Raw genomic sequence first — 27,168 nt, forward strand, 5'->3', positions numbered from 1 at the left:
ACAAATCATTGCAGATCGCACATCTTGATGTCTATCTCTAATTTGGATCTATGACAATTTATAGCGATCTAGTATAAGCCAAACAAATCCAATGCTATAGATTTCCCACACGCCCCAGCTTCCGCAATCGAAGCATACTGTCCTGCAATGATGTAGCAACCAATGTGCCCTCCGGACTCCACAAATGACTTTCGTGCACGGCCCTGTTCTCTGCCGACTGTGGTGTCCAGCCTTCTTGGATAAACCACTTCATGGCCACATCAGAGGGGCTGTCGCCCCGTGTCGCATCCCAGTCAATCATTCTCAAGGCCTCACTATGCTGATGAACAATCACCGTCAAAGTGAGACTGGCCATCTCGGTCCAGTTTTTGATGCCAAGGGCTCGTGGGATCAAAAGAAGGGAGTTCCTATCACTCGAATACATATGCGCGCAGGCATATAGATTATCATATTCTCCTGCGGCGTCTCGCTCTCTGACTTGGGTGAGAGCCGCGTTTGGATCTTCGTCTGGTAATCCCTTAAGGCGATATTGGGTCAACTGACGATACTTGTCAGGTCGATCTTGAATCAATTTAGACTGGTTATAGTCTTTCATATCGACTTTCCGCACATCGACTCCAGGGAACTCTCGCTCTTCAATGTTACCCTGCTCCACAGCCTCGATCCACCAGTCTGCGTCAACACTGGGGCTAACTGTTTGATCTTCAGGTGGCTTCCCGGAAAGGATTTCACGGAACCGTCCCTGCACGGCTGGGGGCTGGTGATGGAAATTCTTTTGATTTTCATCTCGCTTGAATGAGCATAGACAAGAAAAGCAGATCTTCCCATCTTGACGAGCATCCACCGCTCGAGTGCAATACATAAAGCCGTCACGAACATGCCGGACAGTATATACATAGGGGACATCCAACCGTCCGCCAACAATAAATGTACCGGTCATGTCCTAAACACAGAATTAGCTCTATGAGCAATGGAATTTTACGTAATAATCTCTCGGTGTGGGCGCCCAACCCAAAAACTCACATGAACAACAAATCCCTTTCCGACAGTTTTGGACGCCGCATAGGCAGACTGAGCATATACATGCCCACCAAATGACCGTGTTCCTTCACCAGGAGGAAATGGCGAAGCAAGTGAGCGGAATCGCTCGATCCTCTCCGGTTCACTGGAGCTGATATCTTCGAGTCGCTCAAGTGCCATCAACTCCACAAAGGAAGGTGGGGTAGGCAATACCTCCCAGTCATCTTCTGCCTTTCGAGTAGCTGACATGACGAGAAATCAGACAAAGCCGACCAAAATTGAGATATTTAGGCCCAGGCGCAAACGGGCCAAGCAAAGTATACTTTCAATAGCCGCGGATGGCTGACGGGCAATGCGACAGTCAAGAGTGGGTGCAGTCCAGTCCAAGATAAGGAGACACCCGTCAAGTTGGAGCGTTTCCAGCACCAGACTAAGAGATCAAGCCAGGTGGCCCGGATGCTTGAATATATGGTGTGTACGGAGTAAAAGGGGAAAGATTGAAAACAACTGCAAAGCTGAAAGCTGGGGTTTGCCCGGGGAAGCCTCGGCATCCACGGGGTAGTCACGTGCTCTGTGTTTCTCCTATCACGCCGAACGTGTTATGACCAATTGGATAGTCCGGTCCAGTCCATAGATAACTATGACATGGTAAATCAAATTGAGTAAAAAAGAAAAATCAAATTCTTAATTTATACATGATGCGCCGATCGTGTTGACAGTGCTGAGTGTGTATGCCTGAATCCCATGCGATAATGATACAAGAAAAAAAAAGATGATGTAGACCGATCTCCAATGGTAATGGAGGTCATCATCCCAGCGACGAAAAATCAAGGACAGATTTGCTGCAATGATGCATATCGTCTAGATGGAATCGGCGATGCTGCGGGTCTTGTTCCATTCGACCTTGCCCTCGATGTCCTTGATCTCCTCCAGCTTATCGCCCAACTTGACGACGGAGAAGTTGATCATACGTGGGTCGAGGCCGAGGGTGCGTCGAATGGAAGTTTGGACGGGACCAGAGGCATCGAATCGCATGATGAAGTGATGGCCCTCGCTGTATCGGGCCTGGTGCTTGGTGGTGACCTTGGGCAGGCGGAAGGCACCCCAGTTTGTATAGCCGCGAACGACGCCGCCGGAGCGGATGACTTGAACTCCGGCGTTACGGGCGATCCTGTTCTTGGAATTAGTTATCGACCTAGATGAGATAGCATATTGATCCTGTTGGTGGTGGGACGTACTCGCGAACCTCGTTGAGGCTGCCCGGGCGGACCTGTGAGGGAGGCACGCAGGTTAGTCTTTGCATCGGAAAAGTGTCAGAGCTCAATTGGAATGGGAACATACAATGGCAATCAGCTCGTACAACATGGCATCGAGTGGTGGCGCGCAGACCCGATGAACAATGACGGAAAGGGACGAGGGACCAGCGTCGCGCAAATTCCGACGAAGTCGGAGGTGTCAGTCCTTATCAGCGGTCTTGGCACTTGCTTATCGACGGCGACTCAACTCCGCCGGGGAAGCAGCTCCTCTTTCCTTTCCTTCTTAAACTCTCTCCGTCTCCCACTTCTTTTCTTCCTTTCAATTACTCCTCTCCACTTCCAAAATGGCCTCCGTTGCTCGCTCCATCCGCCCCTTTGCCTCCCAGGCCCTCGCCCAGAAGCCTCTGGCCTCTGCCTGCCGCGCTGCGCCTGCTTTCCGCTTCCCGCGGGGAACCCGGGGCTTCTCCCAGAGCCCGCTTGGTGAGTTATTCTGTCCCCTTCGTTGGCAAAATGAGTCGCCTGAGTCTTTGTGAGGGTGAATTGATAGTGTAGAGATCTTCTACATGCCTTGTTGGGCTATACACTGTTACAGATTGCTAACGACGTCATCAATTGGCTTTTATAGCTCAGTTGAAGAAGTACACCGAGTCGCACGAATGGATCGAGCTCGTTGACGGCAGCAACACTGGTTAGTCAATCGATTTCCTGGCAATTGGATTGTTGGGTGGACTTCTATGAGCGACCCCGTAACTAACACAATGTTATAGCCAAGATCGGTATCACCAAGTACGCCGCCCACTCTTTGGGTGACGTCGTCTTCGTTGAGCTCCCCGAGGCCGACCTCGAGGTCGGTGCCGGTGAGCCCGTTGGTGCCGTCGAGTCTGTCAAGTCTGCTTCCGATGTGCTGTCCCCCGTTGCTGGCAAGGTTATCCGTGGTAACGCCGTTCTCGAGGACAACGCCAAGACCATCAACGCTAGCCCCGAGGAAGAGGGCTGGATTGCTGAGATCGAGGTCGCTGACACTGCTTCTCTCGATGCTCTTCTGGACGAGGCTGCCTACAACGAGACTCTCGACCACTAAATGCTGAATGTGTAGAGATAAGGTTACGATGGGTTTTTAGAATGGAGGCGAATGACCGAGGAGAGATATTTCTTATGTGATTCTGTGATGTTATACTATATACTATGTCCAACAGAGACAAATTTCTTTCAACAATACCATCAAAGTGCTAGGCCCTCCACGGCTTTGGCTAGTCATGAACATAATAATTCGGCGCTGATTTGTATCTCCTACCTGAATTATTTGCTTCCTATGACCTTTATGTGGTCCGATTTCGCGAACCTTATGACGTAAAGAATCAGATAAATCACTAGCCAAGACGAGAGGCCAGGGCCAGGATGAATCTGAAAACCACCACTGGAACTTTGGTAGTTAGCTACCTACCTGGGACCTCTTCACTGGTTTACCCTGCCTAGGAACTTCCTGACTTCAAAGCACAATATATCGTGAAGGACATGCAAGTAATGACATCAATTCATACGTGACAAAAGATAAATAGTATAAATACAGATATGAATACCCACGGAATCAAGCTGCAAATCTATACAGGGGGAATGGATTCACGGCAAATTGGGCACTGGAGGCGTAACCTCATCCAGCTCTCCAAACAAGCAGTGTGAAATATATGCCGACAAGGTGTAACCATGTATGTCCGACGGCTCAAGATATTAGAGGCGCCTTCGGCAACGCTGCTTCCGCCTGCAGAAGTCGGCGCAGAGAGAACAGGAATCTCAATGTCTTGCATGCAAATGGCACAGTCAAATACAACCTTCTTGCGATCCTTAGATTTGTGCTTGTCATCGTCCTTTGTGTCGCTAACCAGATCCCGTTCATCCGCTCGGAGTGATGCAATGGAAAGAATGCCTCCGGCTTCAGGATCCTCGTCGGGTCCGGGCATATCCCGCAAGGTTGGGTGATAGTCGTAAGCAGGAGGTGCCCAGCCGCGAGGGACGAAGAACCGAGGGCCTAGAACATCCTGGCTGGCCAAGACCCAAGCTTGAATCCACACCCATCCAACCACGACAAAAGCGGTTGTCCAGTCAGGACGAATGAACAAGACATTTCCACGAGCTGTAAGGAAATACACGAAAGGAAAGAGCCGGAGGACGCTCTGGCCAACGACGAAATCCCATCTCAGCGCCTTGCGACAGTTTCGCATGACGTTGCGATAGATCTGCGGGACCCAGAATGATAGGTAGATCGCGGTAATAACACGCCCATAAATTGCAGTCATTCTCCGGGGTAGAAGCAAAGCCCACATAGACATGATGAACATCCCGAAGAACGCCAGGTAGAAGCGTGCATACATGGAGCCCACATCGGTGCGAAGCTCTCCTGGCGTAGGGGCCCCCGTACGGTTGTTGGTAGGTGGCTGTTCCAAATCATCGGCCGGAGGATCTTGATCAGGCGTCAAGATAATCGGTGTAGCACCGGTATCCCGAAAGGAAGCAGTAGCAGGCAACGGCAGCTCTCCTGGACGGGTGATAGGAGCTGGCGGGTTGACAGGCCGTTCTTCCCGTCTCTCCGGCTCCTGAACAGCCCATATTTCGATCATGAAATTCATGCCAATGTAACTCACAGAAAGTAAAGCCAAAAACAGAGCAGTTGTTAGTACCAGGAAGGACACAGCGGCATAAAGCTCGAATACAATGAAAGAAAGCACCAATCCATCGCCGAGCGCCATCAATGCAATGGTATAGAAACTGACACGACTCCTCGTAGACGGAGTCGAAGCCTCTTTGATCTGACGGAGGAGAAGGGCGATCTGGCCAGCGAACACACCAGACACAACAAAAATAAGACGCGCCGCATATTTACCATACTGCTCATTCTTGGGCCCTGATAGGTACAGCGAATCGGACGGTGGGAATTCTGGGGTGCCTTTGGACTCGAGTATGTAACCACAATCGGGAGAAAAGACAACCGTCGACATGACCATGAGAGGTGGGTCAGGAATCGGGGCACCTATGGGGTACCTGAGCTCTTGTTCTATTCGCTCTAGCAACAATCGATCCGCGACCTTGTTATCGACCATGACAGGATGTTGCTGGAGGAAGATGATATGCTCGCATCTCGGCGCTGGAAACTCGATCTGATCGGTCCCTGCCAAGATGGACCATGGTAAGAAAGTTGGAAGCCTATTTTGCTTCTCCGAAATGGATTTTGACAGTGACTTGATGAGAAGCTCGTGGGATAGCTCATAAGTGTCGGGAGAAAGGGCGAAATGCGGCAACGCAAATATGCCACCATATTTCTCGCTGGTGGTACTCAAGAGTATCCCTCCGGTTTCGGGAAAGTGAACACCGAACAACGAAAAGTACCAGTTGCTTCCCCAGAAGTCATTGCTTTCGACCGTCAGGGTCGCCCGTATCTCACGGACAAGGCCTTCTCCAACGCGAAGCTCCTCACCACCACCGTCCTCAAGATCGAAATGAAAAGTGCCTCCGTTGCCCGTGATGTTGGAACCAAACTCGGTGTCATAGTATTCGTGCTCCAGGGCAATCGCGGTGGTGTTGAGAGGCGTCTGGCGTTGGACATCTGACCTTCGTACCCAGTCCCCTTGTATCTTCCCTGTTACGTTTCGATACACTGGGAGGAAGAGGTTGGTGAGATTCAATGGTGACGATAAGTCGGAATCATCTAGTCTACCCGGAGGTTGGAGCCCGGCATTGTCGAGGGCTGATTGCAGCTGATGGCGAGCGCGGCCTTGAACCTGTTGAAATAACTCCCATGCGTAGGTATCGTTCTTCCGTACTCCGGCGAAAGGAAGCCATCGACCCGCTGGTGGATCGAAATCCCCATATTTCGTCTCGTTCAATAGCTGTAGCGCGTATCGCTCTCGATCAAGCTCACGCTGACGTTCGCGATCCTCATCTATCAACGGAGGATGCGACTGAGAGCTGAGAAGCAGGTAAAAAACCAGCAGGAAGAAGAAGAAAGAACCGCGGTTATCCATCGACGCCACGGGGTGTCGGCATCGGACTCTCTTCTTCAGAACGGGCCGTTGAGCATCGCAGGGCAATCGACGAGGATGGTCAAAGTACAATAACGGCTATTCAAATACCGCGACGCCGTCGAGCCCCTGGTAATGATCAATGACGAGGGTGGTAATATGTCGGGGGTGTCTCCGAGTGGATGATGTACTCGACATGCGGTCGAGACCACCGCCTCCCCGCCTCTTCCGCTTGCCATGTTGACACCTAGTTCCTCAGGCCGCAATCGCCTCCGCTATCTCCTTTTCCCCCGGAGCTTCATCTCAATGCTTCCCCGCCTGGTCATTCTGCTCGGTGGAAGTGTGTATGTGCAAGGCCATCGCAATGGCTTCGAATATTCCTCTTCCTATTCCCCCGCGTACCCCAACACCGCCATCGGATGAAGTGACAGATCATTATGCGGCGCAAATCAACTCAGGAGTCGCGGTTGATCGCGACGCTTTGTCGCCACTTCGAGATACGTTTCCCAGGAGCGTATCGCTTGACCCAGGCAACGGGGATCGTCTTAGTCCAACCAAATCTTCATTCAATTTGAGCCCTGGACCTGCAGATTCCACGACTGTACAGAATGGCTCGAGTGACTCGACCGCCGCGGGACCGTTCAATTTCAATACAACCGTTATGGCAAAAGGTCCAGTGGTTAAATCGGTATGTTGAGATCGTGTTCATTGTGGATACAATTCTAATCTGTATTCTTCTTGCACCAGAACATTGGACAGCGTCGTGGCCACAAATACAAGCACAGTAGTATCTCACACCAAATATTCCTCGAACCTCCCCCACGGGCGCCCTTAGCTTTACCAAACTCTTTGCCAATTCCAACATTGAAAGAATGCCGTGCTAGTATGTCAAGGGATCAGAAGACACGCTTTTGGTGGAGCGTTTGCCATATGTTCGTGGCGGCATATACACTTTGGACCGCGCATGGGTCGCTGGCCATGACGGCATTGTCCCATTTGATACTCTTCGACTCACTTGGAGCTCTTCTTTGTGTGGCTGTAGATGTCCTTGGGAACTTTGAAGTGTGGAAGCGATCTAGTATCCGCCACCCATTTGGCCTGGAGCGAGCCGAGGTCCTTGCTGGCTTTGCGATGTGCGTCCTGCTCCTGTTCATGGGGTTGGACTTGATATCCCATAATTTGCAGCATTTCCTTGAGAAATCTGGTCACGAACCCCATCATTCTCATGACCATGACCGGGTATCTGTGGGAAGTGTCGATGTGACAGCCGTTCTGGCCATTTCCTCGACGCTGGTGTCTGCAATTGGTCTCAAGAATCATGCACGAATCGGAAAGGCCATGCGTTTTGGCTACATTGAGTCTCTTCCATCAGTCTTGAGCAACCCATCTCATTTCCTAACTCTCTCATGCTCTGCTCTCTTGCTTTTGCTGCCATTGGTCTCGATTCGAATCTACGATTGGCTTGACAAGCTCCTCTCCGGCACCATTGCTATTTCCATGTGCGTTCTCGGCGTGCGCTTGGTGAAAACTCTAGGCTCTATGCTGCTGATGTCCTACTCGGGTCAAGGAGTGACAGAGGTCATCAAGGACATCGAAGCAGACCCGGCTGTCTTTGGTGTTGATGACGCCCGCTTCTGGCAGGTCCATTACGGGCTTTGCATGGCCAATCTGAAAGTCCGCGTTGGTGGAACCGAGGATACACTATCTCGATTGAGAGAGAAGATCTCTAGCTTGATTCGAAACCGACTCGGTGGGGGTTATGGCACCGGTGGCCAGAAATGGGAGGTTTCCCTCCAATTCACTATTGAAAAGCCCTAGCTTGCCATCTGGTGGAAGATATATGTGCAACCTGTGCAATTACTACTAGAAATATACCCTTGTAAATTACATCATTCGAGTTCCAGCTTGTGTTCTGGTAACTAGACTGGACTTGCGTTCTTTGAAACCCGTAGTAAAGTAGGCGGGAAGTGAAGTGGTCACATATGTGGAAGGCACTGAGTGCAAGCCAATGGACTCTCAAATGTTGAAAAGCGGTTGATGAAAGTCTAGTTCATTTTCTACAGCGTATATAACGCTGCCGGATTACCATCCGCGAAGACTTCCCAAGGTTGGATGCCGATATCAAACCGTGGAATTTTGGTACATGTCAAGAATAAAAGAAACACACACGCAATGCTCGCCTCCTCGCTATTCACCACATCTAACGCAGACCAGCCGCTTATAAGGCGGCGGCCAGAACAGCACCCTCCTCAACCTTGCTGATTCCTTCCCGCTCATCCCGTCGTCGGCGCTTCTCGAGGATAGCCTCTCGTCGCTGAGCGAGCATCTTGAGCTGACGGTTCTCAACACCCTGCATCCAGTAGCCGAAGCTACCGCCAACACCGGCGAAAAGAGGGTAGACCCAGAGGGATTCCTTGGCGAGGATAGGACGCATCTCGATTCCGAGTTGCCAAAGGCGGATGGCAATGCCTGTTGAAGGGGGAGAGAGTTAGCATTATGTGTTCATAGAGGGTTTTAACGTTCGAATCCCAAGTTTCCCGAATGCAATCGCCGTAGAACAAGGTAGTTGCGAGGTCATGGAGGGGGAGGCATGTCACGCACCGAAGCCGCTCCAGAAGAGGACTTTGTGGACCATGGTCGCGGGTCGGACGAGGACGGATAGAAGGGATTGAGATATTCGACGAGTTCCGAGACAGACAGTAGGAGTGGTAAGTCTGCACGTCGCACTAAAGCGTCGCCCGAGGTCGGAATTGATGGGGTCGGACGGGTCGTGAAGTCGCAATGGGGCGGCAGGAGGTTGAAGCAAATCAGCAACCCGCAGTTCTAAGCACGGAACAACTTAGCTCCGGGAATCCCCGTGTTATCGCTTATCGTCCGTCCTCCACGCGACTTTCTTCTCGTCCCTTGTCCTCGTCCCAACCAGTCCACGACTCCACGATGGCCACCGACGAGGCTATGGAGGACGTGCAGATGGGCGCGAAGAGGCCTTTGATTGACATGGAATCCCTGAAGCGCAAGAAGTTCAAGGCCGATGACCTCCCGATTTCTGCTACGCAACATGCGGCCATCGATAAACTCCTACACTCATTTAAGAAGAAGGGCGGATTTGACAGCATTCGGAAACAAATATGGGCTGAATTCAACGATGGGGTATGGCAAAGCTCGGACGATGCAATGCGCTTTGTATCTACCTTCTAGCTTTAAGGTGCTAATACATCTGCCTAGGACCGGAAGACCAACTTCACGAACCAATTGATCGCATTAGCAGAATCGGAGATCGAGCGCGAACCTGCACACCTTTCCCGCGAGAGGGGCAAGGCCGCGACACTTATTGAAGGTGCCGTCGATCGAAGCGACGTCTACAAGAATGTCGAGGATTCGATAGATCAACTAGCGTCCAAGCATCTACAGACTATTCTGGATTCGGTCCGCGCGATTCGTCGTGAAGAGATCGGAGAAGAGGCAGCTTCCAAAGAAGAGATCTCTGGCAGCAAAACAGACGAGGACTATGAAGCTTTTGTTAAAGTGAAGCGAGATGAGCGAGAGAAGATATGGCGCGAAGAAATGCGCAAACAGAAAGAACTCGAGGATGAACAAAAGCGCCTCAAGGAGGAGGAACAACGGAAGAAGCGTGAATTGGAGCGACAGAGAGAAGAGGAAGAGAGGGCCAGGAGGAAAGAGATTGATGACAAACGACGGGCCGAACGTGAGCGCATGCGTGAGGAACAACGGGCACTCGACGAGCAACGAGATCGAGAGCGAGAGGAGCGATACGAACGAAGAAGACGAGAGGATCGAGATAGGTATCGCGACTGGGATCGTGACCGTCTCCTCGATCGCTCCCCCGCTTATCGGTCCGATCGTGGACTTTCACCTCGCAGCCGGGACCCGAAACGAGAGAAATCCACTGCGTCCAAAGACCCAACTCCTGCGCCAATACTCCCTGCTGTGGATGAAAAGTCACTGGAAGAGGCTGCATTGCAAATGCTCTTGAAAGAAGGTGAAGAACTTGCTGCTAAAGCTCGGCAAAAGCGGGAGTTCGATTTCGAGGAGGCCGAAGCTATCGAGAACGGCCTCAAGCCGCCTTCTACTTCTGCGCCAGCCAAGAATTCTACCGCCTCCACTAGAGCTCCCAGTCAATCCAGGAACTCCAGAAGGGCTGACTCCACTATCGGCCGCTCTGATCGCACTCGAAATCCCACTAGAGATCGAAGTCGCAGCCGAAGCCGCTCTCGTCGACGACACACCTCACGTTATGATCCTGACCGTCGTCGGGATCGCTCCCGGGATGGTTCAGTGAGATCTCGGGACCGTGACATGGAGGATCGCCGTGGCTACCGCGACTTCCGTGATTTCCGCGATGAGCGTAGCTATCGGCCCGCGCGGCGCAGCCGTAGCCGATCAGCCGGCAGAGAAGGGCGGGACAGAGATCGTGATCGCGAGCGCGAACGTGAAAGAGACCGCAGCGCGGACAGAGACAGACCTCGAGATCGGGACCGTGACCGTGATCGGAAGCGATCTAGATCTCGTGAACGAGACCACGACCGGCACCGACCCAATCGTAGCCGCGATAGAAGTCGAGATCGGGATCGTGGTGGTGACGATTATCGTCCTCGACGAGCTCGGTCTCCCTCCCGCCGACGCTCACGCTCGCGCTCTCGCCACCGACCTCGCAGCCGAGATCGCCCCCGTTCACGTTCACGATCCGCTGCTCCTAGACGGCGCTCTCGTTCCAAGTCAAACATGCGACGAAGGTCACGATCTCGTCGCCGATCCCCCCCACGACGGGCCTCTCCCGGCTCTTTGGACATCGACCGTTATGTGCCTGTGACAAGCACCCGCAGCAGATCTCCTAGACGCCGAGTCCGATCTCAGGAGCGAGACCGTGACCGAGGGATGGGTGATATTGATCGATACATCCCTGGTTCCGAACGGGCAAAAGATTCCACAGGCAACCATGGAGAGGCCGAAGCCGCGCCCCCAGTGGAGTCAGCCAAGGATACAGATGATCGCAGGACTCGTCGCCGCAGTCGCAGTCGTCGAAGAAGTCGAAGCCGACGACGAAGCCCTAGTTGGCGAAGGAGTCGCAGTCGCAGACGGAGTCGAAGCCGGTAGAGTCTCCCATAGCTAAGGCTCAGTCTAAGTAGGGCTATCTTCTGGAGCTCTACTTAAATCTGTAATAATAACAATGTACGACTAGATGATTGAAACCCACAATTGATACCTTGTGACAATGTATGAGAACTTCCGTAGTAGTGATCTGTAGTATGTATACTCTACGGAGTAGTGAAGTCGGCTTTCCATATCTACGTAGTGGGTCCGCCTCATTTAGACTTAGCGTTATCGTTATCGGGCCCAGCTCCACCCAAAAAGTTGAAATCGCCAGCCCATGCAACTGAAGTTTTCACAACAATTGTCCAGCGTCGCGATCAAGAGCTTGCCCATGGTGCTTTGAGGCCATTTTATTAGATCATCCCACTTCATCCTCGATAATTCCACAGCCGATCATTCACCCGGCACACCTTCGCCTCTTACACGAACCCCTAGTGCCTTCCACCTGCCAATAGTCGCGACATCTTGGACCGCCGTGCATCACGTACGAAGAGGCTGTTGGAAAAGGGAACAAAGTTCAATATAATCTACGGGGATCGTTTCAGTCACCGTCAGCATGAGCGCGACAGCCTCCTCTTTGACAGGGAACCGCCACGAGCGGGCACCGCTGCCTTCAGATGATGATTACACGTCGTCCTCCGGCCCCTCATCTTCAGAAAGCGAGAGCGAAGAGGAAGACAGCGAAGACGAAGATCAAGAAATACGAGATGACCAGGAGACCACAATTCCTGCACCAGAGCCATCAATACCCCATATCGGCGGCCGGCCCAAGCCCAGTATACATCGCATGGAAGGAGGCTCGGACCTTTTGTCGCGGTTATCAAGCTTTTTGCCGCAGATGAAGAATGCAAATGAAGATTTGGAAAAGAAAATTGCGGCTGGCAAAGGCCAAGAGATGGTTTTGGATTCCGTGGACGACGATGGCAAGGATTATATTGAGATGGTAGGTGGAGTTTCTTCCTTTTTCTTTATTCGGTGAAAGTTCACATACTGACTGAATGTATGCAGAATCTTGGGCTAGGAGTACTCGAGGAGAAACGCGGCGACAATGAAGATTCCTCCAGTGACGATGAAGGCGATGATGAAAACCCCGATGGAGATTCGCAGAAGTCAAAAGAGAATGCAGATTCGGATCTTCTTGGGCAGCTTATGGGTGCAATCACTTGCTCTTCAGATAAACCGAAAATTGAGGAGATGGCGGACTAAAGACGTGATCTATGAAGACTGGCATTCTTGTATCTATTTGCTCTTTCTAGCACGCCGCATTTTCATCCGCACTCGTGGCTTCGCCACCAATTTGAGAAAAGAACAGAGTTTCAGACAACAAGCACAATGGATGGCATGGCTATGAGATACCCGAAGAAGTAAATATCTAAAGCATACAATGTATTATGTCTCTTTTGCAGACCCATATCCTAGTCCATATTCCTGACACGTGATCTGGATGTCTCCGCATAGAGACCGGGAACGGCGGAGTATCTGATCTAAACATCTTGACTCTGCGTTCCACATCAGCTTTCATTGGCAATAAACTCACCCGGAATGACCTAATTCAGGTATTATGGTTCCCCGGTCAAGCTTTGCGCAACGAAGGGTCAATCAGGCATGTAATACCTGTCGAAAATCGAGGATTCGTTGTGATGGTGTTCGTCCACTTTGTGGCACTTGTCAGCGTCGACGAGAAGAATGTAGTTACAATGATGGCCTTTCCCGAAGAAGGGTGAGGTATGTTGAACTAGATAACTAAATTCTATATTATGTTCACTGACGAATTTCAAGGTCGCGAGTGAAGCCCAGTCAGGGTGTGCGTCCATCGGCATTTTATGGCCTTCCTGCAGTTCCAGAGACTTCAGTTCACCTCAGCCCTGTCGCTCTTGGTGAAGAGGATAATGTAGGAGTTACTGCCATGGGCTTGGTCTCAAAGTCCCCAAAAGAGAATTATATGACAGCCAAAGAACACTTCGGCGAATCTTCGGCGATTGTATTTATGCAACAGCTTCAGGATACCCTGAGATTGGATTCAACGGTAAATCGTGATTCTGAACAGCCCCATTCACGACGGCTTGGTCACAAGGAATGGGACTCAAGACCCTCTCCTGGCACTGAGATTGGCTCACTGCCGCCTCGCGCGTTGGCTGACCATCTTGTTTCCTGTTATTTTTCCAAAATCCATACGCTCTACCCGTTTGTCCACGAACCTGCGTTCATGGAGGCGTATCAATCACTATGTCCACCGGAGGGATCTGCATCAACCAGAATCAAAGCTCTGGGGCTTGGTCTAGGGTCTCTAGATGTTAGTTCGACCACATTCTATTTTGCTTTGAATGTCGTTTTTGCCCTCGGTTGCCAGTTTTCCGATGTTGTACTGGCTGATCGAGAAGTGACATCTGAGGCATTTTTTCACCTGTGCAAACCAGCCCTGAATCTCAATTATCTGGAAAATGGTGACCTTGCCCTCTGTCAGTTACTTTTGTTGATGGCACATTACCTACAAAGTTCATCGACCCCCAATCGATGCTGGCATGTCATAGGTATGGCTTGTCGTGAGGCACAAGCTTTGGGTCTTCATTCAGGGGCCGGTGACAAACGATGCTCATTCGCCGAGATCCAGATAAGACGGAGAGTGTGGCATGGGTGTGTCATGCTGGACTTGTAAGTACATTTCAGTCTTCCTCGAGCTATGACACCTCCTGATAATATCCACTTTCAGATCAGCCAGCACCATGCTGGGTCGTCCGGCGATGATTTCTCAAAGGCCGTTATCACCCAAGCCAAAGGCCATCGACGACTGCTATCTCACTGTGGCCGATGCAACTTGCGAGCAACCACCGGGTATTTTCTCGCGTATTTCTTGGTTCGTGGAAACCTTGAAGCTGCACGAGATACTTCGCACAATTCTCTTCAAACTTTATAACCATGGAGGCTTAGAGGCCTTTGAAGCGACTGGTCATCAGACCAATTCGCGAAACGGTCCTGATATTCAGAGCATCGCTCAGATAGATGCTGAGTTGCAGGCTTTCAAAGAGAATCTTCCGAAGCTCCTCGATTGGGACTGGAAGGCGCATCAAATAACGGGGAAGGTTTTATGAGAGAGATGCTTCTTCTCAAAGCGCGGTATGTTACAGTCCAGATTGTTTATGCTATTATACTGATCGGGTCTCATGACAGATTCTCCTACTTGAAAATTCTGCTATACCGGCCCATGTTGTCACATATGATAAGGGCAACCAGCCCAGACTCCCGCGGGATTTATGCCAAATACAGCCTTGATTGCTCGGTATACTGTACTGAGGCAGCCATCGATCTTGCCTCCATAGTACACCAAACATGCAATAATGACTTGGCCAGTGTATGGTTCTACAACTTGTTCTGTAAGAGAAAAGGGCCCTGCAAAGTTCTTATAAACACTAATTGTATCTTTACGAAAGACATATTTACGGCAGCATCGATAATGCTCCTGGCTGAGCTTTCACCATCGATCATTATGGTCGTCACAAAGAAGTCCTTGGTGAAATCTTGGGAGAATTGTTACAGTTGTTTTGACCATCTCAAACTGTATAACGTTGCAGCAGAGCGATGTGCTCAAAGCCTTCTTTTGGTTGGGTCGAGATGCCTCGCCGCTGTATCTGGTAAGTCCTTGAAGTTCATCTTCTACAGCGATTAGCTAATACTTAATGAGCAGACAACCTTGGTGATCAGTCTAATGCCAGCACTAGTCGGCCGCCAAGCTCACTTCAGAATGAGCTCGAAAATCCGACTGTGTTGCCAGGAACGAGTGCAGAAATGCCATTCTCGGAAGAACTCTTCGGAGATCTAAGATTCGATGACGACACATTTTTGGATCCATATTGGTTTGAACTTCAATTCTAATGATAACTCTGAATACCTGATGCTATGAGAAGAAATGCACTCTTCCAAATGATTTCAGGGTGATATAATTTCAAGCAGACAAAACAAAACCAGCAAAGAAATTCTTGACTCCATTTATATCATCAAGAGATGTCGCATAGCCTAGAATGCCGCCTGGCCGGAGGACAACTACCGCACCCTTGGAAGTAGCAATGGAATATCTTTCATGAGCAGAACGATCCTGGTCATAGTAAATGTTTCCAACTCGTGGGTTTCCAAAGGTGCTGTCCCCATCATCAACACTTCCTGCAGCCAAGGTGATGAATCTGACCATATCCTTCGCAAGTGTTGACTGAAGTGCCTCCAGCATTGGCACCGATTTTGACATCACGTCCCTGGTAACGTCAGGCCTGCCCGCAAAGACAATGATGCACCACTGTCCAGTGTTCTTCGTCACTTGATATAATCGCACAGGGACACGAGATCCCGGAGCCATGATCAGAGCATCCGGTCCTCTTTGGCCGGCTGAGATCATACCCGTGGAAGGGGTTTTGTTGATAGCATTTTCACCATAGCTAATCCCGAGGCCAATGTTGAACAAGATGGTCTCATCGAACAGCTTCGTGAACAGCTCATTGGCATTGAGCGGGGAGTCTTTGTATTTTTCCGGCACTGTGCCTGAGATTGTGGCCGAGAAGGCCTTGTCAAGCTCAATGAGATGTTGCGCGGCCGGACGACGTTCGTCTTCGTAGGTTTGAAGAATTTCGGATCCATACCAGCCTTTGACGACACCGCCTAGTTTCCAAGCAAGATTGACGGCGCCGTGCATACCAGTGTTCATTCCCTGGGCAGCGCCGGAAGAATGAGTATGGCATGCATCGCCCGCTAGCAAGACTGTCACTGGTGAAAAAAGCATCGGCCACCTTTTGGTTGATGCTAGAAGACTGTCAGCTGTTGAATTTCTTTATAGCTTAAGACTTTCAAAATACCTGTACAGAGTCCACCATTCGACCTTTTCAATTTCCAAGCTGAACGGCTCCATGGACTTGATGGCTTCTGCTACAGCCTGGTCTTCGGTAAGGTTGTTACCATACTTGGCAAGCATCTCCTCGGTCATTGCGAAGCCAATGCGTTTGACTCCGTGGTCCAATTGAACCCACAGAACATTTCCATGGCTCTTGGACTCGATAGAGGCAAATCCAACGTCTGCGTTAGGCATGTTTGTCTTGAAGTAGCCGTCGATGCGAACCCATTTGAAATTGGTGCGGTCACCTTCAAAAGGAATTCCAGCAAGACGTCTGACCAAGGAGCTGCCACCATCTGCTCCTACGATGTATTTACTGCCACAGACTGTTAGCATGAAAATTGGCCAAGAAAAGTTACCGAAGTGCATAGTACCTCTTTACAGTCACAGCATCACCGGAATTAACCTGAGTAAGACGTGAAGTGACCTTAAAGTCTCCCTCCATCGAATTGTCGACTGTGAAGTCCTCAAGCTTCCAACCAATGAAAGGCTTGCCACCGATTCTAGAGTACGCATCACGGTACACAGACTCGCTGAACTTCTGCCGGATATTCAAGCAGTAATCTAGAAAGGTGCCGTGCATGCGCTCATACATGATATGCCAGCCACGCGAAGTGACCTGCTTGCCATTCTTGTAGGTCACACTGTTGCGGGCAACAAAGCCGATCTGATTCATCTCGTCGAGAAGCTCCAGCTGATCAAGCATCTCTAGTGTCCGTGGGAAGAGGGTAGTAGCCCGACCATACATAGCTTGTTGCTCCTTGTCATGCTTCTCTAAGTTGGGTTTAGCAAAAATTTAATCAAGGTGCCATAGAAGATGGGATGCATGATAGTCATGCACTACTCACCCACGACGATGGTGTCCACTCCTTGTCTGGCAAGACCATAGGCTATGAGCAAGCCTACTGGACCACCACCCACAATAAGAACGCCTGTCTTGAACTCTGTGGCCATTTTGAAGTTTCGTGGATCCTCTGATTTCGAGTAAATTGAATGCGAGTGAATATTTAGCCATCACCTGGGATGAGCTCTGTCTCTTATATGTAGTACAGGAATCGGCTGTGTTGGCATGACTACTATCCAAAAATGACCTCTCTCGGGCCGATCATATTCGGTACTATGCAGCATATTGTTTCATAGTCCGAACACCGTCGGAATAGACACGCAAGACCTAGACAGGAAACTGTTTCGTGCTGCTCGATTGATGGCTGGTATTTTCGTATCGCTTCGTAACGGAATGTAATTTTCCACAGGAACTGCAATATTTATGGCACGTAATCATGTATCGGGAGGTAACAAACAGTGGACCTCCTTGGAATACAGTAAGCGACATCATCTTGCAGAAGACAACCTTACGCAAAGAGAGAATGAGACGAGTTTTGACATAAAATAATCAATCCGATGCAAGTAAGCGCTAAAATGGGTCAGCTGTGGCGATCGAATTCCAAATAGTGTCCAAAGAAGAAAGGATTCTGACCAGCAATACCTCCAGCTTTCTCTTTTGACGGGTCGTTCTACATGCATTTCCAGTCGTCTTCCTGAAGGGATTTGACATTTTCTCTTGTACTTTGGAGACTTGACTGCTGAGATGATTGAGAAATTTTGTCATAATTTCAAATCTTTGGGATGCCAGTGTGATACAGTGGTGGTTCAAAAGTCAGAGTCTAGAGACCAGAGAAATCACCCAGTTGATACCCTTTCACTTGTCGGTTTTTGAAAGGTCTTTTTAAAGGTCATTTTAATCGTCTTCCTTGATAGTTTGGGTATAACTTTTTAGTCTATCATTCCACTTGTGACTGATAAGATAATTCTGAAAATCGGTCATAGTTTCAAACTTATGAAACCCACTCTACTATGCCTCTCTAGCGCCCGAAAATGATTGCAGACAGTTGTAGTACGTTTGGACGACTTGACACTATATACACCTGTTAAGTTATATGTGCAGAAGATTCTCCAGTCTGCAGATGCCAGTCAATCATGTACAAATCAAAAATTCACTCTGCCGCATCCAGTCTTCTCCTCCATCGACCTAAGAGGAGAACTGCCTGTAAGCCTGGATAATTGCCTCCCAACCACCGGGATGGTTGTACTCAGTAGGGTTTGATTGGCCATCCAAAATCATCACATCCGCCTTCCTTGTGCTGACAGAATACCAAGCCAAATTCTCGGGGCTATTAGCAACACGCATCATATTTGTCTGGCAGGAACCATCACACTGCGTGCCGTAATCTCCATTCCATTCTCCATCGAAGAAAGCCCACGCAGCACTGTTATAAAGCAGCACATCTTTACCGCCATCGACGTTGGTAGCTAGCGATGTGCGGCATTTCTGGTCGTTGGCGTCACACCAGGAAAAATCAGGGTCTCCGATAGATGACTCTGCTGTCCAGGGTGCTGGGGCAGTCTTCGTAGCATCATTGCCCTGCATGTAAGGGCTCTCAGTCTGCAGAAGACCGGCGTAGACATTCTGTGCGGAGTGAAAGTTGTAGTTGTATAGCCAATTGTGTTCAGATCCAGTGCCTGTCAGCCAGGTGCCTTTGGTTGCTTCCACCAGGACTCCGCGGCCGGTCGAGATGATTGTCACGCCAGTTCCGCCGTCGAGGTTGTGATCAGCTGTCCAACCCCAGAAGTTCTCAACATATGCCGACGAAGATTTCGTCAAATGCATCATCATGTATGCCGCCATACACTGTGAAGTGTCCTGATTGTCGCAGTTATCCTTGATGCTGGTCTCGACAGTGCCACCGACAGTCACCATGGTGTTCCACAAGGCGACATCTCCGGGATTTGTTCCAGCGGCATTGACCTCAAGAATGATAGCCCCAGAAAGAATTTCGCTGACGCTGAACCGCATGTTTTGAATCTCGATAACTCCGGTATCATCTGGCTGTCCCACTTGTACAACTGCCTTCGGGTTCGAGGCGTCTTTGAATGCGTCGCCAGCACCAGAGATGACGGCCCAGGCTTCACCTGCAATACGCGAGCCTACCGGGATCTTGAGTGTATCTTTGACGATATACACACCGTAAGGGAAATATGTGACTTTGCAATTGGCCGCGTTATCTGCAAGAATGGCATTCAGAGAAGCAACATCGTCTGTCGAACCGTCTCCCTTGACCGGGTGGCCATCCACGGCTTTAACATTGACGACCTGGTCCGAGGCGTACTCAGCGTAGGTAGGTTGTTTGCGCATAAAGTATTTGTTGTTTGATAACAGCACGTCTGGCCGACTGGTGGTGAAATTAGTGCCTGTTTCGTATTGACCGGGGGTGATGTTGCCCCAGGCCCAGGTATCGATCTTGTCGGTGGCTGGTAGCTTCACAATGTTATTTCTATCAACGGCAATCGGATTGGTAGTATCGTGAACGAGATTTTGGATGAGGAGCTGGCTGTTACGCTTGCCGCCATCGTTGGAAGAATCATGGAACTTCACCACGGTGCCTGAGTTGGTCGACTTGGAATCCAGCAAGACCAAACTTCCCAGTCCATTGCTGCTCATATCAATGCCCAGGCCAACGGTATCAAAGGTTGCACCCTGTAACAATGCCGTGTGCCCACCGCTGGCCTCAAAACCAGTCGTGCACTCCTTGAAATAAATGTTCTTGAAATTGACCTGCTGGTTGGAGTTCTTGATGCCAACAGCACCACCGGTGATCTCCACATCAGTCACAGCAATAGTCGATCCTCCGCCAATCGCGATACCGATATGTCCAGTGGAGCTAGTAGGCATATTGATCTTCACATTAGTCAGACCAGAGCCTTGCGCAACACCCCATTGCAGCGCCGCGATCTTGGTATCCGCACTGAGAGCTGTAGTATCAATCACCACATTACGCATGAGCGTCATGAAGCTGGTCTCTGGCTGACCATTCTTGTTGTCAAACCCGTTGATCACCATATCACCATTGAAATCCGATGATGCCTTGAGCACAGGTGGGTTCAAAGGATCACCGGTAATGACGGTGCCCACACGCAGATTCAAAGTGCTTTTCAGCTGGTAAGTTCCTCCAGGTAGGAACACTTCAGCCGCGTATCGGGTAACGCCTTGACTCTCACGGCTACCATTTGATCCATCATCATTGATGGCATTTTGTAGGCTGCTCGTCTGATCGCCAGATCCATCTGCTGATGCAGAGTAGTCTTTCACATTCCGCCAGACAGGATAATTGGGATTTGACACTCCAGGGGCATATCCGCGAGCGTTGCCCGTGTGATCTTGGTCTAAAAGCCAGTATGATGTGGGGGGCGAAGCAATTGGTCCGGTACAGGTATCTCCCTTTTGAAGTGGACTGTAGGATTCTTGTGTTAGAAAAAGTGACTATAGCGAGGATTTCACTGACTCGGGTAATAACTCACTCGGATGAATGCGAAGGAACGGCTGCTGATGAGGCCGTGGCCAACATGCCAGCCACGGCAGTCCATAAAAGAGAACCACGCATGGTTTTCAAGCGGTAAAGATTTATTTGAAGAAATGGAAATGAATGTGCTCAGAGGAAGTATATAGCCAAGGAGGGTATGAGGTATAGAAACGAAGCGAATGTGGTCCAGACGAAATACCTCGACACCCATGATAATTCAATCATCTTTATAGCTCGCCTGAACCATAGTCCAGCTTGCTATTTGCTTCCGCGAAAAGTGCTCGCATTCGGTTTCCATGTTGATTTCCACCATGGCAAATGCCATTTTAGGCTTAGACAGATGCAACTTGAAGATCATCGACAGGGTCGTGCGGCAAGCGGATCCATACAACTCAGCGCGTAAGCGGCACATCGGAGTGTCTCACAGTTTCAGGGGCTTGCAGTCGTTACCTAAAAAGGAAATTGGTTTCTTCTAAAAGCAAGTACTTTGTAGTACCCGTTTTACATACAAACGAGCTCGGAGCTTTTGTTCATTTAAAGCGCGATCGCCGTCGATGTAACCAATTCTAACCATTTCTTAGCGTCGTTTATTTTCTTAAACCAATCACACATTCACATCAAATTTTCGGACTTCCCGATCTGCCTCTGCTATCGATCCAGCTGAATCGTTGGATTTGAGTTTTGAGGAATTCGTTTCAGCCGCTCATCAGTACCTCGTGATACCAGCGACTGATGCGGAGTAGGTTGCTCTGTGGTTTTTCACATAATTCTGTTTGAAGATTGTTCATACTCGATTTACCCCGTACCGGCTCTAAAGACTGGATAGCCTATCTATATGGCATACGAGAAAAGCATAGCCCGCCGAGTGAGTCAATACAAACATCTCAATGTTGAATATGCTGGACATGGAAGTGTTCAAGGGATATGTCATTACGTTGCAGGCAACAGGCAACGTCTGCCATAAGGCTTGTAAAAAAAGATAACGAAAAGTAGAAAGTCTATATGAAGACAAAATGGGGAGACGAGAAAAAGAAGTGAAAATAACGCATGTCGAGTATCTATTTATATGCATGGACCCATCACGTATTATGGCCGAACCATATGATTAAAAAATGATAAATTGAACATCATGCCATGCGGAAGCCTATGAGACTTCCTTGATACGGCAGGTCCAGCCAGACTCCTGGCTAAGAAGAGGCAAGCTGAAGAAAGAAGTTAGCAAAACTGGAACAAAAAAAGGAATGGATGAAAACTGGGAAACCTACCTCGCACCAAGGCACCAGCCCAGCTCGTTATTCTTGATTTTCTTGGCGATCTTGACCTCACGGGACAAAGGCATCTCGTAACCAGTGTGCAGGAGACCCATCATGAAGTTGAGGTCCATGCACCAATCCGGACGGCCGCGGAGGTCCTTGAGCGCACCCTCCACGCCCTCAAACACATTCCAGCTATCCTCACCACCGCAGACGGTAGCCGTAAGCTTGTGCAGCTCATCGAGGGTAAATGAAGAGGGCATGCCCAGAGGCGCAGTACGGTCAAAGAAGTAAGAAAAGATATAAACATCTTCGTGAGCGAAAGTCTTCTCAAGAGATGGCTGGTGAATACCGTTGAAAGAGCAAGGAGCCAGCTTGCAGTCGGTGTCCTTCTTCAAAATCTTCTCGGCAATAGCGCGGCACTGAGGAGCGGCGGAGGCGTCCCGGGGACCAGCCATGACCACTTTAACCGACGGGCTAAGAGGGTGGCCCTCAGGGAAAGTCACAGTGACTTCTTTCTCCATGTCGGGCTGAATGCAAGGGTTGGAAATCGGGCTCTTCAGCCACGACAGGTCCTTGTCGTTATTAGCCAGCATGGCCTCCAGAACCACACGGTTCATGGCTTCTCGGGCAGACATCAGACCGTAGCCAAGGTGAGAGTGCTGGTACAGCTCAAACTCACGACCACCAAACTTCAGCTCGTACTTGTGGTCACCCTCGGCCAAGTGCTCGGGCATGCCACCAGCCTTGCTCTTCTCGAAGGTAGGTTGGAACACAATCTGAGTGGAGCCACCGCCAAGATCGAAGATAGCAGCCGTGGGAGTCTCATCAGGGCCACCAATCTTGCCCAGGAGGTAATTGGTGGTAATCCAGGCATAAACACCCTCGTCAGACCCGTCCATGATCTCGACACCACCCTTCTCGCGGGCGACAACGGGGAAAGGATAGACAGTTTCCAAACGAGTGCGCACGGCCTCCAGAATATTCTTGCTCAGTTCAGGACCCAGGATACGCAGTCCAGCGGTAGCCTTGACGGCAATTGGGGTGCACGACCGGTAATCCTCGGGGACATTCTGCAAGGCAACCTCCAGCAGGGGATCCAGGCTGCGAGCCGCACCCTCGGCATCCTCCTTGTAGGAGCTGAGGCCGGAGCCACCCTCCTTCTTCTTGGTCTGCTCGAAGACCTCGTTCTCCAATTCCGGGGTGGAGCCGCAGTTGTTAAAGCGGTAGACGTGGATGCGAGAACCGGTACTGCCGGCGTCAACCATAAGGGCATATTGAATCAGGGGCTTGGACGAATCGAAGGGCTTGGTGCACTTGGTTGAGACACCACCAGCAGAAGGCGCTTTTGCTATACAGAAGGGAGAACGTTAGTTATCTTATTTCCAGATAAGCGGTCCGGCAAGGATCTCCGGCGCGTACCCTGGGTGAAACCGGAAACTGCAGACTTCGACGGCGAGAGCCACAGGAGAACCATGAAAATGAGGCCGACAATGGCGCCGGTCTTCAGCCAACGGGACTTTTGACTTTGAGAAACCATCTTGTCGGATTGTTTATCGGACACTTGGTCGTGAATGGACGGGGGGACAGTGGAACCGTTACTGCGGGACACCGAACGGTGACGGGCGACGGAATCCAAGTCTATGAACTTTTGAGGTTGCTGTTGATTGTCGACTCCAGTCGACATGCGAGCAAACCGCGGAGGGCAAGATAAGCAGAAGACAGATGGCGGGAGTTGCCACCGAACGCGACGAAGGGAGTAACGACCGGAAGGGTTAAGATGGACAAAACAGAAGACAAGAAACCATTGATCCTCCGAGACAAACCTAGCGAGGAAATGGGAGAAATTGAAGTTTGGATGGACAAGGAAGAAAAACAGGAGAGAGCGAGAGAAAGGAGATTGGCAATTTCAGGGTTCTTCGGGGGGATGTGGCGCAGATGTGGCGAGGCTCTTTCTCGATGCGGACTTCCCCAGAGGTCAACTGCCACTCTTCCGTCGGCCGACCAGAGCTCATCCAGCTTTGAAACCAGCTCGACCAGACTCACGCATTGCCCTAACCACCAACCCTTCGGTGCTCCCTCATTTTGACTTGGGTTTGGGCTCACTTTGAAAACGATCCATCTCCTAGTCGTCTTTTCCACCGCGTCAACATCCTCCCTCTCCGACAATATGAACCACATGCGCGGTCTCGTGTCCACCTCGCAGGCCTTGCGCCAGACCTTTATCGCTCCTCTTCGATCCCACAGATTATCCTTTGTGCATCCACAATCTATTCGCAATGGACTCCAGCCACGCTATTTCCATGAGTCCTCCCGGCTCGCGCTACCTGTCGTACGAACACCCAACGCTCCCACACAAATCAAAGACGAAGCTATTGGCACTCGGCTTGTACAGCTAGTCGACGAGGAGCAAAATCTCATGCCTCCCCGAAGACTAGTCGAAGTGCTGGACTCCTTCGACCGCAGCAAGTTCTTCCTTCTGCAAGTCTCCCCCGCCGAGGCCGATCGACCGCCAGTTTGCAAGATCTTGAACAAGATGGAGGCCAAGCAGCATGAGAAGGCCAAAATGAAATCCGCGAAAGTAGGAAAAGTGCAAACCAAACAGATCGAGCTGAACTGGGCAATCGATGCCCACGATCTGTCACACCGGTTGAAGCAATTGACCAATTTCTTGGAGAAGGGTCGGAAGGTGGAGGTAATCATGAAGCGGAAGAAGGCGAAGCGCTCACCTACTGTGGATGAAATCAAACAGGTCATCCAAAGTGTATTGGATACTACACGAGAAGCTGGTGGCACCCAAGTTAAGGCAATGGAAGGAGAGCCCGGCAAGCAGGTGATCATCACGGTCAAAAAGGAGACCTAATATGGTTCGAGAACAGGGGTAGGCTTTTGTATAGCTCATTCAGGCTGTTTGTCTCCCATGTATATCATTAATATTTTGATAATTGACATTCCACGGTATACCAATGAACATACAATCTATCTCTTCGCCACGGTTGGAGCTTAGATAGCCCGGGTACTATATTTGCCTTCTAGTGGCATTTCAAATCAAGAACAGTAAAACCCAACATACTGACCCCTCTGCAGAGTCTATTTAAATGCCCTGTATGTGGTCCATTTGCTCGGAATCTCCTTGATCTCATCGTTGATGACAGCCAGACCTCCGCAATTCGCAGCTCCTGATTGGCTACTGAATGACTAAGCGCTCCCTCGCGGTCCCGAAAATTTGGCTGTTGATTCCGCGACTCTCTTCATCTTCCCCATCGACTTCCCTTTTTGCTTCCTTGTCGTTCATCGTTTCTTTGGGGCTTCTCTTTGCAAGATGTCGAGCATTACCCGTTCCCTCAACCTCCTGGCCCGTACCGGCCGGTCGTCCCTGCTGCGCCCCCGCGCCATCAACCCCATTCACCATGTCTTTGCCAGCGACAAGATGGCTGCCCGTGGCCTGGCCACTGCCTTCGAGCGCACCAAGCCCCACGTTAACATTGGTACCATTGGTCACGTCGATCACGGAAAGGTGAAGATTCAATGCCTTGATGATCGTGTATCCAGACGTATCTAACTGATTCATCTCGTGTAGACCACCCTGACTGCCGCTATCACCAAGCACCAGGCCTCCAAGGGTCTGGCCAACTTCCTCGACTACGCTTCCATTGACAAGGCCCCTGAGGAGCGCAAGCGTGGTATCACCATCTCTACTGCCCACATCGAGTTCCAGACCGAGGACCGCCACTATGCTCACGTCGACTGCCCTGGTCACGCCGATTACATTAAGAACATGATTACTGGTGCCGCCAACATGGATGGTGCCATCGTTGTCGTTGCTGCTTCCGATGGTCAGATGTATGGACAAATTACAGATTTGATTCCGTCGAAAATAGTGCTGACATTTCTCGTTTTCATAGGCCCCAGACTCGTGAGCACTTGCTGCTCGCCCGTCAGGTCGGTGTCCAGAAGATCGTTGTTTTCGTGAACAAGGTTGACGCCGTGGATGACCCTGAGATGCTTGAGCTCGTCGAGCTCGAGATGCGTGAGCTTCTCTCCACCTACGGCTTCGAGGGTGAGGAGACCCCTATCATCTTCGGTTCCGCCCTCTGCGCCCTTGAGGACCGCCGCCCCGACATTGGTGCCGAGCGCATTGACGACCTGATGAAGGCCGTTGACACTTGGATCCCCACCCCCGAGCGTGACCTCGACAAGCCCTTCCTCATGTCCATTGAGGAGGTCTTCTCCATCCCCGGTCGTGGCACCGTCGCCTCTGGCCGTGTTGAGCGTGGTCTGCTGAAGAAGGATACCGAGGTTGAGATTGTTGGTGGCTCTGACACCCCCATCAAGACCAAGGTCACCGATATCGAGACCTTCAAGAAAACCTGTGACGAGTCCCGCGCTGGTGACAACTCTGGTCTGCTCCTCCGTGGTATCAAGCGTGAGGACATCCGCCGTGGTATGGTTATTGCCCAGCCCGGCAGCACCAAGGCTGCCCAGAAGTTCCTGGTCTCCATGTACGTTCTGACCGAGGCTGAGGGTGGTCGCCGTACCGGTTTCGGCGCCAACTACCGCCCCCAGGTCTACCTCCGCACTGCTGGTAAGTTTCCTTCCTTTAGCCATAACCCAATATTGCAATCAGTATCTAACTCTTCAATTACAGATGAGCCTGGTGACCTCACCTTCCCCGATGGCGACGAGTCCCGCCGCGTCCAGCCCGGTGACAACGTCGAGATGGTTCTCGCTACCCACCGCCCCGTCGCTGCCGAGGCTGGTCAGCGCTTCAACATCCGTGAGGGTGGCCGTACTGTCGCCACTGGTCTCATCACCCGTGTGATGGACGATAAATAGGTCTTTGCTCGACCTTGGCCAGATCAGTATTGATTGAAAAGACTGGTCCAGCCCTTGTATTATGACACCCCCTATTTTTTTTCTTCTTTCTTGTCTTGTTTGTCTATCATCCTATATTCACAGCGCGGGAACCGTCGATCAGCCCCAGGGATCGGGGAGAAAGCTGGAGTTTTCGCTTGAATCTTGTTCATGTACCTCTATGTTGGTTGTATCTTCTCTCCCCTCCTCCCGTGGAATTGTATTCAAAATAAAAACCAAATCCAACAACTTAATTCGAGACATCACAGTCAAGCTGTTTCTCTTAATAGAAAGCCCAACATCCACCTGGCTGTAATCACGCGACTCTGATCCCGTGTTGGGGAGAAGCGGTCGTGTCGTTCGGCCGAAATGCACGGACGACTGCCGGATGCGCCGGACCAAGACTCGGATCACCGGATCAACTTCCGT

The 27,168-nt window shown here is 50.6% G+C and overlaps 15 protein-coding genes across 15 annotated transcripts; 8 read left to right on the forward strand and 7 right to left on the reverse strand.

Moving 5' to 3' along the window:
- Positions 1-94: 94 nt before the first annotated feature.
- Positions 95-1,269, reverse strand: N7473_010527 (acyl-CoA thioesterase; the record flags this gene model as incomplete). The annotated part of the gene is made up of 2 exons (XM_057156466.1): positions 95-943; positions 1,024-1,269. 2 exons carry the CDS (start codon positions 1,267-1,269, stop codon positions 95-97), a joined length of 1,095 nt encoding a protein of 364 aa, XP_057005121.1.
- Positions 1,270-1,881: 612 nt separating this feature from the next.
- On the reverse strand, positions 1,882-2,446 carry N7473_010528 (mitochondrial 37S ribosomal protein bS6m; the record flags this gene model as incomplete). The annotated part of the gene is made up of 3 exons (XM_057156467.1): positions 2,362-2,446; positions 2,259-2,290; positions 1,882-2,191 (listed from the first exon to the last, which is right to left on the reverse strand). Exons 1-3 carry the CDS (start codon positions 2,383-2,385, stop codon positions 1,882-1,884), a joined length of 366 nt encoding a protein of 121 aa, XP_057005122.1. The 5' UTR covers positions 2,386-2,446.
- A 174-nt stretch (positions 2,447-2,620) lies between these two features.
- N7473_010529 (glycine decarboxylase subunit H) lies at positions 2,621-3,357 on the forward strand (the record flags this gene model as incomplete). The annotated part of the gene is made up of 3 exons (XM_057156468.1): positions 2,621-2,756; positions 2,902-2,964; positions 3,044-3,357. The coding sequence occupies 3 exons, from the start codon at positions 2,621-2,623 to the stop codon at positions 3,355-3,357; spliced, it is 513 nt and encodes a 170-aa protein (XP_057005123.1).
- A 520-nt stretch (positions 3,358-3,877) lies between these two features.
- On the reverse strand, positions 3,878-6,292 carry dscA (ubiquitin-protein ligase dscA; the record flags this gene model as incomplete). The annotated part of the gene is made up of 1 exon (XM_057156469.1): positions 3,878-6,292. The coding sequence occupies one exon, from the start codon at positions 6,290-6,292 to the stop codon at positions 3,878-3,880; it is 2,415 nt and encodes an 804-aa protein (XP_057005124.1).
- A 322-nt stretch (positions 6,293-6,614) lies between these two features.
- N7473_010531 (cation efflux family protein family) lies at positions 6,615-8,167 on the forward strand. The gene is made up of 2 exons (XM_057156470.1): positions 6,615-6,977; positions 7,037-8,167. Exons 1-2 carry the CDS (start codon positions 6,636-6,638, stop codon positions 8,105-8,107), a joined length of 1,413 nt encoding a protein of 470 aa, XP_057005125.1. The 5' UTR covers positions 6,615-6,635; the 3' UTR covers positions 8,108-8,167.
- A 340-nt stretch (positions 8,168-8,507) lies between these two features.
- N7473_010532 (putative NADH-ubiquinone oxidoreductase 14 kDa subunit) lies at positions 8,508-8,924 on the reverse strand (the record flags this gene model as incomplete). The annotated part of the gene is made up of 2 exons (XM_057156471.1): positions 8,508-8,758; positions 8,891-8,924. The coding sequence occupies 2 exons, from the start codon at positions 8,922-8,924 to the stop codon at positions 8,508-8,510; spliced, it is 285 nt and encodes a 94-aa protein (XP_057005126.1).
- A 146-nt stretch (positions 8,925-9,070) lies between these two features.
- On the forward strand, positions 9,071-11,404 carry N7473_010533 (BOD1/SHG1 domain-containing protein; the record flags this gene model as incomplete). Its single annotated transcript, XM_057156472.1, has 2 exons — positions 9,071-9,439; positions 9,515-11,404. The coding sequence occupies 2 exons, from the start codon at positions 9,071-9,073 to the stop codon at positions 11,402-11,404; spliced, it is 2,259 nt and encodes a 752-aa protein (XP_057005127.1).
- A 553-nt stretch (positions 11,405-11,957) lies between these two features.
- On the forward strand, positions 11,958-12,607 carry N7473_010534 (NOPCHAP1/New4 family protein; the record flags this gene model as incomplete). The annotated part of the gene is made up of 2 exons (XM_057156473.1): positions 11,958-12,344; positions 12,410-12,607. 2 exons carry the CDS (start codon positions 11,958-11,960, stop codon positions 12,605-12,607), a joined length of 585 nt encoding a protein of 194 aa, XP_057005128.1.
- A 434-nt stretch (positions 12,608-13,041) lies between these two features.
- Positions 13,042-14,490, forward strand: N7473_010535 (fungal specific transcription factor domain-containing protein; the record flags this gene model as incomplete). Its single annotated transcript, XM_057156474.1, has 4 exons — positions 13,042-13,121; positions 13,181-13,860; positions 13,933-14,053; positions 14,112-14,490. The coding sequence occupies 4 exons, from the start codon at positions 13,042-13,044 to the stop codon at positions 14,488-14,490; spliced, it is 1,260 nt and encodes a 419-aa protein (XP_057005129.1).
- Positions 14,487-15,271, forward strand: N7473_010536 (fungal specific transcription factor domain-containing protein; the record flags this gene model as incomplete). The annotated part of the gene is made up of 4 exons (XM_057156475.1): positions 14,487-14,515; positions 14,570-14,772; positions 14,830-15,030; positions 15,084-15,271. 4 exons carry the CDS (start codon positions 14,487-14,489, stop codon positions 15,269-15,271), a joined length of 621 nt encoding a protein of 206 aa, XP_057005130.1.
- A 70-nt stretch (positions 15,272-15,341) lies between these two features.
- Positions 15,342-17,228, reverse strand: N7473_010537 (uncharacterized protein; the record flags this gene model as incomplete). The annotated part of the gene is made up of 4 exons (XM_057156476.1): positions 15,342-16,173; positions 16,240-16,590; positions 16,649-17,048; positions 17,123-17,228. The coding sequence occupies 4 exons, from the start codon at positions 17,226-17,228 to the stop codon at positions 15,342-15,344; spliced, it is 1,689 nt and encodes a 562-aa protein (XP_057005131.1).
- A 1,075-nt stretch (positions 17,229-18,303) lies between these two features.
- Positions 18,304-20,713, reverse strand: N7473_010538 (glycoside hydrolase family 55 protein; the record flags this gene model as incomplete). Its single annotated transcript, XM_057156477.1, has 2 exons — positions 18,304-20,563; positions 20,631-20,713. The coding sequence occupies 2 exons, from the start codon at positions 20,711-20,713 to the stop codon at positions 18,304-18,306; spliced, it is 2,343 nt and encodes a 780-aa protein (XP_057005132.1).
- Positions 20,714-21,776: 1,063 nt separating this feature from the next.
- On the reverse strand, positions 21,777-23,572 carry N7473_010539 (guanosine diphosphatase; the record flags this gene model as incomplete). The annotated part of the gene is made up of 3 exons (XM_057156478.1): positions 21,777-21,834; positions 21,898-23,236; positions 23,308-23,572. The coding sequence occupies 3 exons, from the start codon at positions 23,570-23,572 to the stop codon at positions 21,777-21,779; spliced, it is 1,662 nt and encodes a 553-aa protein (XP_057005133.1).
- A 483-nt stretch (positions 23,573-24,055) lies between these two features.
- On the forward strand, positions 24,056-24,748 carry N7473_010540 (putative translation initiation factor IF3; the record flags this gene model as incomplete). Its single annotated transcript, XM_057156479.1, has 1 exon — positions 24,056-24,748. The coding sequence occupies one exon, from the start codon at positions 24,056-24,058 to the stop codon at positions 24,746-24,748; it is 693 nt and encodes a 230-aa protein (XP_057005134.1).
- A 459-nt stretch (positions 24,749-25,207) lies between these two features.
- N7473_010541 (translation elongation factor Tu) lies at positions 25,208-26,721 on the forward strand (the record flags this gene model as incomplete). Its single annotated transcript, XM_057156480.1, has 4 exons — positions 25,208-25,402; positions 25,466-25,728; positions 25,791-26,470; positions 26,534-26,721. 4 exons carry the CDS (start codon positions 25,208-25,210, stop codon positions 26,719-26,721), a joined length of 1,326 nt encoding a protein of 441 aa, XP_057005135.1.
- Between the last annotated feature and the right edge of the window lie 447 nt (positions 26,722-27,168).

This window comes from Penicillium subrubescens (genome assembly GCF_028828155.1).
Source record: "Penicillium subrubescens strain IBT 31985 chromosome Unknown utg000007l_segment0_segment0, whole genome shotgun sequence".
NCBI classification, from domain to species: domain Eukaryota; kingdom Fungi; phylum Ascomycota; class Eurotiomycetes; order Eurotiales; family Aspergillaceae; genus Penicillium; species Penicillium subrubescens.

Bases quoted from the DNA above. Each gene is read 5' to 3' on its own strand.
- N7473_010531 (XM_057156470.1), top strand. From the start codon at position 6,636: ATGTGCAAGGCCATCGCAATGGCTTCGAATATTCCTCTTCCTATTCCC. The intron at 6,978-7,036 runs GTATGTTGAGAT...TTCTTGCACCAG, and splicing joins AAGGTCCAGTGGTTAAATCG to AACATTGGACAGCGTCGTGG.